Below are 12,214 nucleotides of genomic sequence, written 5' to 3'. Positions count from 1 at the left end.
CAGATGTTTCCTTATGCTTGTGTCTTGAGAAGTCAATCCAGTACATGGATGCTAAAAGTGGACAGGGGCAAGAAAGACCCCCGGTATGACCTTATGACCCTCGACAGCTTCACCCTTGTTGTTTTAATTATCCCAGTGACTTGAGATGTTTTATACTGTGATGCCAATAAAGGGATTTGATTTGATTTGACCCCCAGGCCTGGCTGTAACAGAATAGCTCCAGTGAGACTTAGCTGGTGCTGACTTTATTAACTTTTCAGCACCTGCTCAAGGTGATTTTATTCTCATGGGGTTTTAATTAATACATTCATTTCTTTCTATCTTGCTTTATTAATGCTTTTATATGTGTTTGTTAGCTATAGTTTAATTGTGTGTGAATTTTATTTTTTATTTTTAACTGTTGCAGTGATCGTTAGCGACCTTGGAAGCGTCACCTGAAAGGTGATCTAAAAAACCTTTTAAGTAAAAAAATAATAATCAAGCTTACGTTTCTGTCACATCTTGCATGTTGAGCAGCTGCTGCTTTCTCATTTCAGTAGGCCAGAGGTGGGTCCAGATTGTTTTAGTACTATCCAGCCATTTGTCTTCCATTGTAAGCAACAGGCAGAATTGTACCAGGCTTCCCACACTTTTGGGTGCAGCTCTTTTTGTGTGTATGCAGCCTGCTGTGTTCCACTCACATAGTGAGTCATGTGGGTGAGTGAGTTGTGATGCACTACACCACACCATTTAGTGTTTTTTGGAATGCTCTCCCCAGGGTGGTTCATCTGACACCTTTGTTATATATCTTTAGGCACCAGGCAAAAATGTTCCTCTTCAACAAGGCCTTTGGGTGATTAATATTCTACAGCTTTTTTAAATATGTTGGGGGGGGGGCTATTGTTTCGGTGTTTTTGATTTGATTACTTATTTGTGGTTTTATATTGTATTTTTATCTTGTGAACCACCCTGAAATCTTTTGAGGAAGGGTGGTATATATATCTAATAAATAAAAAATAAAGTAAATAGATTTAGTAGAATGCCTATTTTAAATCAAATTTTAAAATTTCAATTAAAGTGCTTTCATTTCAGTGCTATTGCACAAATATGTGTTATTGAAGTAGCCAGAAGGATAATTTTAACTGAACCTCAGGTTACACCTGACTCTCACCTCTTTTTCTTTATTCAAAAGGCTTCTGTATCATTTAGGGGGCAATCCCATCACAAAGTGGTGTATAATCCATACAATTAATCAAAACAGTTAATACAGCAGTAAAACAAGAAAAGATCAAATGCTGCAACTTTGATAAAACCCTATGGCTGCTACTGACAACTGAGAAACAAAACATGCACCAGCAAGTTACACATTTAGTATTAGGTTTGGTTTGGTCTTAGAAAGGATCAAAGAAGGCTAAAACCCGAAGAGCGAGGGCAAAGAAGAAAGAAAGTAGGAACACAATGATGAATGAGAAATCAGATCTAGCCTTCTCGGTATTGACGCCTGCCTTGTGTAATGCCCTCCCATCAGGTGTCAAGGAAATAAACAACTATCTGACTTTTAGAAGGTATCTGAAGGCTAGGGATGTTTTTAATGTTTGAGGGGTTTTTGTGCTTTTAGTATTTTGTTGGAAGCTGCCCAGGGTGGCTGGGGCAACCCAGTCAGATGGGCAGCATATAAATAATAAAATGATGATAATGATGATGATGATGTAAGGAAATATAAAAGACTAGGAACACTCAAGCGAAGCATAACTCCATGCCTGATATATACACCATTTGTGCCAGGCAGCAACTCAAGGCTGCCTGTCTGTAAGGCTGTTTTCATCACTGCTGTTACAAGAGTTCTTTACCAGTTTATAAATGGAGACATTACACAGCTATGGCCTCCCAACAAGGAACCGTTTCCAGTGGCTGGGTCACAGTCACACATGAATGCCACTTCTCACAGCACTGTGTGGAGATATCCAGGGAGAGCAGGAAGCAAGTGGAGGGCAATTTAGAAAGAAAAGAACTGAAACCAAATAAAAATAAAAATCAATTCAGCTGAACTGTGCCAGGGCAGGCAAAGAACAAAGGGTCAACAGACAAAGCAGGAAACTATAGACTAGCAAGATTAATATCAGTTGCGGGGGAAATCTCGAAAACTATTGAAGGTAAATGGAAAAAAGGCTTTTTCAGAAGGTAACCATGGCTGGACACCAAAATCATTAACCCAGCTCATATCACTCTACCCCACCATATGTCAAATCTGGGAACAACCCCACCCTGAAACCATTTTCTCATTATGAAACTGAGCTCATATTAATGATAGCTACTGTGGAAATTAGTATTATTTATATTAGTTGCTTCAAAAAAGAAAGAAAGAAGGAACCAATGGCAGCTTTTAAAGTTGTGCATCAGCTGTTGTGGTAAAAGAAAATCAAGAATTTAAGGGGTACTACAGTGGACAGACACTAAGTGGGCATGCTGAATGGTGCAAACTTTGACCTCACAAAGAGAGGGAGGGGAAACCATTTTAGCCTTCTTATTCAAGGTTAAAAGAGATTTCTTTTTCTTTGTGAGGCCAAACAAATAGCTTGGAAAGAAAGGGAAAGTTCCTAATCTTTAGCAAGAAAAAAAAATCTTAGTAACCCACAGTACTGACATATCTTGCTGGTTCAGACATTCAAGGTCTTCTGTGAATGTCATCAGGTGGCATTCCCATGGAAAGTGTAAAGTGTGGTTTCCATGGAGATAGCTACAGCTTCCCAGAAGCAAGTCTCATAATCATGGCAGCTGAGAGGTAGGGTGCCATGAGCTTGAAATATCAACCTGGAAGCTGATTCCGCCCCCCCCCCTAGGTAAAAAGGTTGCATGCTACAGTCTCCAAGCAAATGCCCCCCCCCCCCCATGGGGGCAGCCCTGCTATGTAGTAGAGTGAAGGAAATAGCTTCAAGTAACTCCCTGGGCACAAACTAATGCAAGAATGGGGTAGCAAGGTTTTATGTAATATTTGCCCCAGCAGCCTGGAGGCGGGTGTGTGTATGTGTGTGTGTGTGTGTGTGCCACTTTGGGTGTTATTTCCAGCAGCAAAATATCTTGCACCAGAATTGGGAGCATACCCCATGGTGAAAATCTGGAACATCTGAAGTGATGTGGTTAATATCTGCTCTCACCAGCAAGGCTGCATTTAAACATATTCACCATGCAAATTTGGTATGCTATCATGGAGGCATGATACTTTTACTATGTCAAAGGAGCATGTTGACTTCATCAAATCTGGCCCTCTTTGAAAAAAGTTTGGGCACCCCTGGTATGGTGTTCTAAAAGGTCATGAGAATACTGAGAATATGAGCCCTCAATGATTACCCTCATACATGGTGATACTAGAGCATACCTTAGCAAACACCTTGTCCCAAACATCCCTCCTAGCAGTTGAATTCACCTGGGGAAGACTTGCTCCAGGTCCCATCCTATATAGGGTGGAATATATAATGAGGTCTCAGAGACAGCCTTTTAAGTGGCGGTGCCATGAATACAAAGTGCCTTTCCCAAGTAACTCTGCTATCTACCTCCCCAACAAATTTACCCGGACTATCAGGCCGTTGAGCACAATTAAGGACGCTGCTATAGTGGTTTTTATTGCTAATATTGTGTGAATCTAATATTGTTGAAAATGGCTTTACAATGGCTTGCTATAGAGTACGCATGCTGGAACACATTGCCATGCAACAGTAGAGGTTACTTCAGTTGGGTCTCTTATAGTTGGAAATGAAGGATCATGGAACAGTTCTAACAAACTTTCATTGCAGGAGTTCATATGGGTGAACAGTACGTAGACTTATCTGCTACTGAATATTTGAAATGCTGTTTAAGCAACATCTCCCGGTGGTGGTATCACTGGATTATAGCAAGAAGCATAGTGTCTGCATCTTTGTGGGTGTTTCAGGTCAGAGAGCTGCACAGAGGGTATTGAGCCAAATTTACTTTCATATCTCAATCCGCAGATACCATCATTTTGAGATTACAGCAGGCCCACAGGTAGAAAAATAGTTAATTCAGTTCTTTTTCCCCATAGGGGACTGTCTAATCCGCTAGAGAAATGGAAATGTTTCACAAAAATGAAATCTAAATCTGCAATGATCCTATCTCTTCAGTCAAGGCCCCATCACCTATTGCCATCTTTTGTCTGGCCTATTTGCTGGGTTTACTCATAGATAGGAAGCTATTGGTCTGTTTTAGAACTTACTATTAAATCCTAGTGCTATTCCTGCTGCTGAACACAGATAAAAGACATTTTTAAAAGTAGCTAAAGGTGGAGGAAATAGAACGACAGAATGTGATTGGATTGATCATATAGATGTGTACACAACTGAAAAAACCTCTGGGCATCTCTGCTCCTTAATTACTCCTTAAAATTAAATTCAACTCTAAATAAATATTTTCAAAAGCTAGTGTTTTATATATATATATTGCCTGAAAATTTATTGGAGAATAAACAGGTAATTAAAGACCGTTCAAATTACCTGAAAAAAATGCAAAATGACATTTTAAAGAAATTTGCTGTTTTCACTACTGTAGGGCAGAACAAGTTTCCTAAGTTCCCAAACTCAGGCACATGCAACTATGAACCACAGTTATTACAATTTCCCTAAGGTCACATTATTGGGGCTGAGAGAGAGAAAGCTCTCTTGTGACTATAGTAGAGAAAAGTAATGGTCTCTTATATTTATGCTCATGGGAATATCTTTTTATTGGTTACCGTAAGTCCCTTGGATGATGTCTCTGAGAAGTGAGCTGGAAAACCATCACCCATTTGGAGGGGCTACATTGGACTCTTCCAGGGAATAAATTCCCAAGACCATCAGAACACAAAGAAACATTGTAATCACTAGACGTTCCATTACATGTTGGAAGAGTGAGCATCTGTATATGATGGAACATCCAGGTCACCTAGCATGAGATGCATTAAATAGATGCTGTGCCCAACTCCCAAATCCATAGCCCCAGTGGATCCAAACTTACTTAGAAAGTTTCAGGTTCTTTCTCCACCATAATGGAAAGAGGCTATGTACTAAAAGTAAAGACATTAGGCTCAACCTGCTGTTTGGCACTGAATAGATTTTCATTTCACGCCACTTGATTTAACTTGGTTTGGCGAGAGAGAACATTCACTTAAATTGTGTAATGAGAAGAGATCTAAAAGCCACGTTTTGGCTCCACTCTTTTAAGATATTACAATCCCAGATGTCAGTTTTGCTGTTGCCCTCTTGCTCATCGGAATACATGCTCATTTTGCAGTTTACAAAACGTCAAGGTCTCTTGGAGGTCAAGCTATGCTTAGCTGAAGATGAACTATATGTGTCCAGCCATTGGATATTCGCCCCCCCCCCCCGCCCCCAGATAAAGAAATGTTCCAAGGTTGTAGGGAGGGCATTACAGCCATGCAGAATATATTACAGTAAAAAGACCAGGGTGCAAAGGTGGTATTCTCTTTCACACACAAAATGCCTGGAACAATGAAACTAGAAATGGGAAATTGCTTAAGTAGATTTAGTAATTCTGTGAAGCTCTTCTGCAGGCTGTGATTTACAAGGGTTGAGACCTCATTTACATGCCATGAAAATGTGAAGAAACAGAAGTCTTTAAGAACACAGCCAAAGAGTGGACTTATTATACAATCAGATCTTTAACTCCTGACTGAGCTTTGTTTACACAAGAAAGAAGTAAATAAAAAATTGCAGTGATCTCAAGGCAAGGAGATGATCCACGGGTCAAAAATCAAGATAACTGAGGACATTTCCCATGTGACTACTTCACTTAAGGTCAGGCAATGGAGCAACTAACATCACAGAGAACATACCTGGCTGTAACCTGGGTTAGTTTTGGAAATTGGGTGTTAAATATTGGAATTAAAAATACAGAGAATGCAAGAAGAGTCCTGCTGGATCAGACAAAAGACCCATCTAATCCAGCACTCAGCTCCCAGATTCCTATCCCCTATTGTACATGAGTGCAATAGCCCTCTCCTGGTTGTGCTTCACAGCAACAGGCATTCAGAGGCACACTTCATCTGATTCTGGGTAATCTATTGCATTAGCAAAGAGATCTCTTTAGAGCGCAAGCCTGGGAAGTGTGTATGGAGGTCCTGGGCTGCCCAGAAAGCAACACACACACACACACACCCTTAGCCTGACTGATGTGGTCCAAAGGAAAGCAGAGCAATATATTTTGCACCAGCTTGGTTCTTGGAAGGAGGAGTGCAAGATGCCATCCAACTGACTCCACTCTGGATTTGTGCAAGGTTTACTCAGTCCAGTATACCTGAAGAAGCGTCTCCACCTCCATCATTCTGCCTGGACACTGAGGTCTAGCGCTGAGGGCCTTCTGGCAGTTCCCTCGCTACAAGAAGTCAAGTTACAGGGGACCAGGCAGAGGGCCTTCTCGGTAGTGGCACCCACCCTGTGGAACGCCCTCCCACCAGGTGTCAAAGAGAAAAAGAACTACCAAACTTTTAGAAGACATCTGAAGGCAGCCCTGTTTAGGGAAGCTTTTAATGTTTAATAGGTTATTGTATTTTAGTGTTCTGTTGGAAGCCGCCCAGAGTGGCTGGGGAAACATAGCCAGATGGGTGGGGTATAAATAATAAATTATTATTTATTACTACTACTACTACTACTACTACTACTACTACTACTATTATTATTCCTTAGCCTTTTGTTCCTCTTCAAGATGTCCTGCAAAGCAGCAGGTATGAATTACTCCTTGGGATTTACTCCCAAAGCCTTTCTCCTGAATGACAGTGGAGGTTTAGCGTAAGAGTTTTCCTTCTCCCAAATATGCTACCTTCCCAGGTTCATGAGCCCCATCTGCCCCTCATTTACTTCTATAGCACATGCAGTAACCACCTTCTTGACAACTGGACCCACTACTGGTCTCGTCTGCCAGAGCCTGTCTTTGCATGCAGGGGTTTGAGATCCATCTGCAACCCTCACCTGGTTTAGCAAGCCAGTTGAAGCCATTCTCAGGGTGTGACTGCTGTCACATTTTGACAGCTTCTAGGAGCCACAGGTGAGAGCTTGATTGCTGGGTGGGGACCAAAGGTGGACCAACTACCCCAGAGGGACCACGACGAGTCCCCCACCAGAGATACTACTCCTCCCCTAACACCCCATACACCCCTCAACAGGGTTTGCTTACAGGAAAATATGCCTAGGATAGCAGACTAAAGCTCTTTCCTAATTATGCTGAGGCTGTGTGTGAGAGAGTCTAATTTGTTAGGTGTATGTAACCAATAATAACTGGGCAGCTGTTCAGCCAGATTTACTCAGAGAAGAGATTATCTATAGATCAGATCTATTACAGTTCTCAGGTAATTTTGTGTGCATCTCTAATCAACTGTAAGACATAGAATGGATATAGCAAAACCTCTGTCATTATATCAGTTAAACCCAAAGCAAAGTTGAAAATGCAATCAGTAGAAATTCTTATTCAGTTCAATGTCATTTCAGTCATAGGCTCTCAGAAGTATGTCACTGAGTCCTCTGAATATACAGTTGTGCCCTTCATTTTGTGTGATCAGTGGTACAGCAGCATCTAAGTCTACTTTTCCAGAGGGGTTGGGGTACTCTGATTCTATATCAGCCCTTACAATATTAATGGCACACAAGAGGCAGTTTCGCAAGGGGCATTAAGCAGAATGGCTCAGTGAACATAGAAATTCACCAAGTTCCAATCCATGAATTCCCAAATAAGTCAAGCATGCACCATAACTGCAGACAAGAAAATTTCCAATATACATTTCCAGCTCTCATTCTTTTATTGTCTTACAAAGAGTTTTGATGCTTTCGGAGTCAAAACTTGAAAAACAGACCATAGCTTCCTTCGGGGCCTTTTGATCAGGTTACCCTTCTACATGTTTAATTATTTCATTCCAGTTAATCTCCAGTGCTAGATTATAACAGCCTTGCTGGTTTACATGCAGATCCAGACTGCCAGATGCTTCTGGAAGCTCTCAAGTATGAACAAATGTGAGTTTTAACATTCCTCCGGCTTATTAATGTGCTTATTAAGACTTTGTTTAAAATTTAAAATCAAGGAACACCTGCATTAGGGGTTGGAGATGCTCTAAGGACCTTAAAGGCCATGGACGTATCAAATGCAGGGATGAGAAGTTCCCATTCCTAGCTTTCATTTCAAGCACCGTCATATGAAGCTACTTACCTTGGCACACAAAAGATGATGGTGTTTCGCCAGGGTGCACACGGGCTGTAATAAACACAACTTTCTGCTCTGTTCCAGGACGAAGGTTTACTGTTGAGGAAAACAAAGAGACAAAAAATTGATAGTAACAACTCTGAAATTTTGTACTTGTATGCAGGGCATAGTTTCCCCCCATTATTTATTTTATCTTATGTAAGAGATATGTAAGAGATTCAAATTTGTAAAGAAAAATCTTGACTGTCCCTATTTTTTTCTTGCACAGTTGGAGTCTACCCACATAGGTCACTAATTGATGGAGATGAAGTGTGCGGGGGGGGGGGGGCACAGGCAGACACGCCAATTATCCCCCTTTCCTCCATGCATACTGAGTTGGCAATCCTTCTGTCTCAAGAGACAATAGAAGAGTGTGCCATGGCGGGGGCGGGGGGGGGTAAAGTTAAACCACTGGAGAGTTACAGCATATAGTGTACATCAAATAATTGCACTGGCCTTATATTCTGTTTTTACCAATTCAAACATGATTTTAGCTGCTGGACAATAAATGTGAGTAGAAAAAAAATCCAGATATTTCTAAGCCATTAAAAAGGGAATGGCTAACAACAGCACTATCTTTCTAGAAAAAGAGGAGCCAGGACTCACCTCCCATGTTCTCTTATAATGGCAATGGCGCCCACCTGAGAAGTGGCAGAACTGAGTTCCAGATGGAAAAAAGAAAGCAAGCCCTGGCTAACAATTAGTTCTCATAGAAACATATTGTGGGCTATTAACACTCTTCTGTTAAGTCCCAGGCTCTGGCCAGGTATTGCTGCAAGGCAACCTACTGGATAGTTGTATTCAAAGAAAAGTTTTATTTAATTATTTTTATTTTTAATAGAAATGGTTGTTCCAGCTTGTGTCAATCAGAAGCCTGAAAATCCGAAAGAAAGCAACAACACTTATCAATACATTTTCAGTTCCTCTCCAGAAGCAATTAGCCAAACAGCCCTGGAAATATTCTCTACTCTTGTATTCTTTTAGTCTCTTAGGAAGTCCTACAACTGCTTAGCCTGTAGTCCAACCATTTATTTGGTCTTTGATGTGCTAACATCACACATCTCTGGTGCAAATTTGAGCCCTAGAGGCAGAGAAATCTTTCAAGAGAATGTTTCTGACAAAAGCAGCAGCTGGTGGGGTCAACCCTGTCTCTAGAAGAAAAATGAGAAGCAGCAGAAAGGAACATAATAATATCAGCAAAAAACTGATGATCAACCAGTGTCATCAGGATTAGCACAGAGTGATGAAGAAGGGTGGAGATAAATTAGCCATGAACTATACAAGGTGAGAGGTAGAAACTGTAGTTTCTGAAGCTGCAAATTGTTAAAGAGAGAGAGAGAGAGAGAATTATATTAAGTAACCATCAATAGGTAACATGTGCCACAATTTTTGTTTCTCTTACTTTTTATTATGTTTTCTGCTGTGCTCCATTAAATAATGTATATCATTCTATTAATTTACAGTCAGTATGGAAACCGTGATATAGGTGTGCATTATATAGCTGCCAAACTGTAATACAGGGCTAATAGATGAGACCTATGTGATCAGGAAAATGGTGTAGGGGCACAGATCAAACACCCCTGCCATAGGCACAGCTCTAGTGATTGGATTTGCAGGTGTGGGGAGGAGAAAAGAACTGGGGCAGTCTAATAATGGATTTCTTAAAACACATTTCCTTTAGCACATCCCCTTTAACTGTAACTTTAAAAGGGGAAATATCCGCTCTTCTTACACAATATAAGATGGAAGAAAATAGCAACCAGGGAAGACAAATATTACCACACTTGGATAGATATGGGATCTGGCTTGCATTACTGAGACTTGGTTGGGTGAACTGGGTGGGCCTGACCTTACCCAACTGTGCCCACCTGGCTTTCAGTGCTGCACCAGGGTAGACAAGCAGTGGTTCTCAAAGGGTGTGGCACACCACACTGGTGTGGCAGGAGGGGATGGCAAGTGTGGCGGGAACATTCAAGGCCAAAAAACATGTAAAAATAAATGAACAGAAAGTTTGAAACTAGAAAATATCAGGTATGAAGTTTATGCATCTTTTCCCTCATTAACATGGTGGGGCAGTTCAAGTAGCATTAGCGAATACACACTACCAGATTTTTTTTTGGAAATCAGTCACTCAGTTAATAAAACATATTTTACAACTTCACGCCCAGTTATACACATTTCCAAGTATTGAAGTGTTTCAGCATGTTATGTATCTTCTCTAACCTTTTCCTCTGCCATGTGTCTTAAATGTCAAAACAGTGTGTGTGTGTGTGTGTGTGTGTGTGTGTGTGTATTCACTATTCTTATATATGAAGCAATAACATTTCTCACTGGCTATAACACCTTTAAATGAAAAAAATGAGGAAGCGACAATGTTGCTACCAAGAAACAGAACTCAGGATAAAATAAACGATACTGTATATAGTCTTGTCTTTACTGTTAGTGGTATATCTGTTGGGGCAGGTGGGGGAATCATCTCCTTTATTGACTTCAGTGTAAGATAACACATCCTTTCTATTTTGGGACAGTAGCCAGGCTGCGAGAAAATGAAGGAAGATAAGAAATGTGATAGGTAGATGCTGGAATGTACAAGATATTTATAAAACGTGGAAGGAGATGTGGACGAGAGAGAAAAGACAGAAAGGAAATGTTTTTGTTTTGTGCCACTTGTCAGCACAGAACAACACACACACACACACACACACACACACACACACACCATTCAGCTCCGCTATTCAAGAAAGGTGACACATCAATAACATGTTGACTCTCAGACTGCTCTGCTGACTGCCTGAATCTGCCTCCTTCATGCCACGGGGCCTTCAGATGCAATAGCATGGGGGAGGAGCACAGGGGTGGCTGCCCTGGGTGCAAAACTGTTAGGGACCCCAACATTGTTAGAGGCGCAACACCCGGTGCTGCCTCAATGCAGCTGCATGTTTCTGTTGCTGGGCTCCGTTGAAAACGGCTTCTCCATGCAAACCAGGAAGTGACCTCTCCAGACAACGTAACAGCTCTTCTTTTCTTATCTCTGTGGTTGTGATTCCCTGAGTGACGCAGACGCCGTTAGGCGGTTGAATGTGCACACACCATTTCCCTCCCCACCCGCTGCACAGCCCCGGGCACTAGCAACCCATGCTATGCAGATGTACTGAGAAGATCGGGTTGTCCATCTGCCAAAGTGAAATGGCGACACAGTTGCAGAAATGACCTTTCATTACAGATAGAAATATGTAGAATTACCGGGTGTTTGTTTTCATTTAGTTTCATTTCTCTGCTGTGTTGTTATCACGCTGAGAGCTAGCCAAAAGAGAGAGCTGACGGGCTTTCAATCCAATCAGAAAAATAATATTGTCTGGTTGCACTAACAATGCTAATACTCATTATGCATTCAGAACATGTCATTGAATCTGCCATCCCAGATATTTGAGGATAGGCATTCAAAACAGAAAACCCATGGCGGTTTGTGTTCCCTGCTGAAATTCAAATGTTCCTGTGAAAGTGAGGTGGATTCCAACCATTTCATATTAATCTGGCAGTCTGAAAATTAGAGCCATTACAATGATCTAATTTGAGCTCTTGATGTGTATGCTGTTGACCTAATAGACAATTGATTTTCTTCCGCTTTTTTCTGCTGACCATAGGGGGAAAATGCAAATTGGGCATTATATTTGCACGCTAATTTTATTGCGCCCTTGTGTCTTCATAAAAAGGTAAAGTTTGGGCTAATAAAAATAAAACATTTCTGGTCCTAATGCAAGGAAATGTTTATGCAGGCAGGTAACAAATTGGTTTGTCATTTAGGGGAACATAAAGAACGCTATAATCATCTTTAGGGAAAAGAGATAGGGGTTTTTGCTTAGCTTTTAGCTTTCATTTGCAAAATCACTTTAATGTAGTGCAGCATTTCTAAGACAGAGTGACAGGAAATTAGCACATCTGTTGCCTCATTCCCATCCACATATGCAGTTTATTAAAGCCCTGGTGAGCGGTCAGGAGA

The 12,214-nt window shown here is 41.1% G+C and overlaps 1 protein-coding gene across 3 annotated transcripts in view; it reads right to left on the bottom strand.

Annotated features, from left to right (window-relative positions):
- LOC114599023 (BEN domain-containing protein 5) overlaps positions 1-12,214 on the bottom strand; it is a 723,068-nt gene that overhangs the window by 165,069 nt on the left and 545,785 nt on the right. For all 3 annotated transcript variants that reach the window (XM_028733533.2, XM_028733534.2, XM_077928752.1), the window contains exon 7: positions 8,182-8,271. In XM_028733533.2, the coding sequence (XP_028589366.2) occupies positions 8,182-8,271 (90 nt within the window). The remainder of the gene's footprint in view (positions 1-8,181; positions 8,272-12,214) is intronic.

The sequence above is a fragment of the Podarcis muralis genome, chromosome 5 (assembly GCF_964188315.1).
Source record: "Podarcis muralis chromosome 5, rPodMur119.hap1.1, whole genome shotgun sequence".
Classification (NCBI taxonomy): Eukaryota; Metazoa; Chordata; class Lepidosauria; order Squamata; family Lacertidae; genus Podarcis; species Podarcis muralis.
Note: the sequence above shows the minus strand (reverse complement) of the source record. Positions and strands in the feature narration are given on the sequence as shown.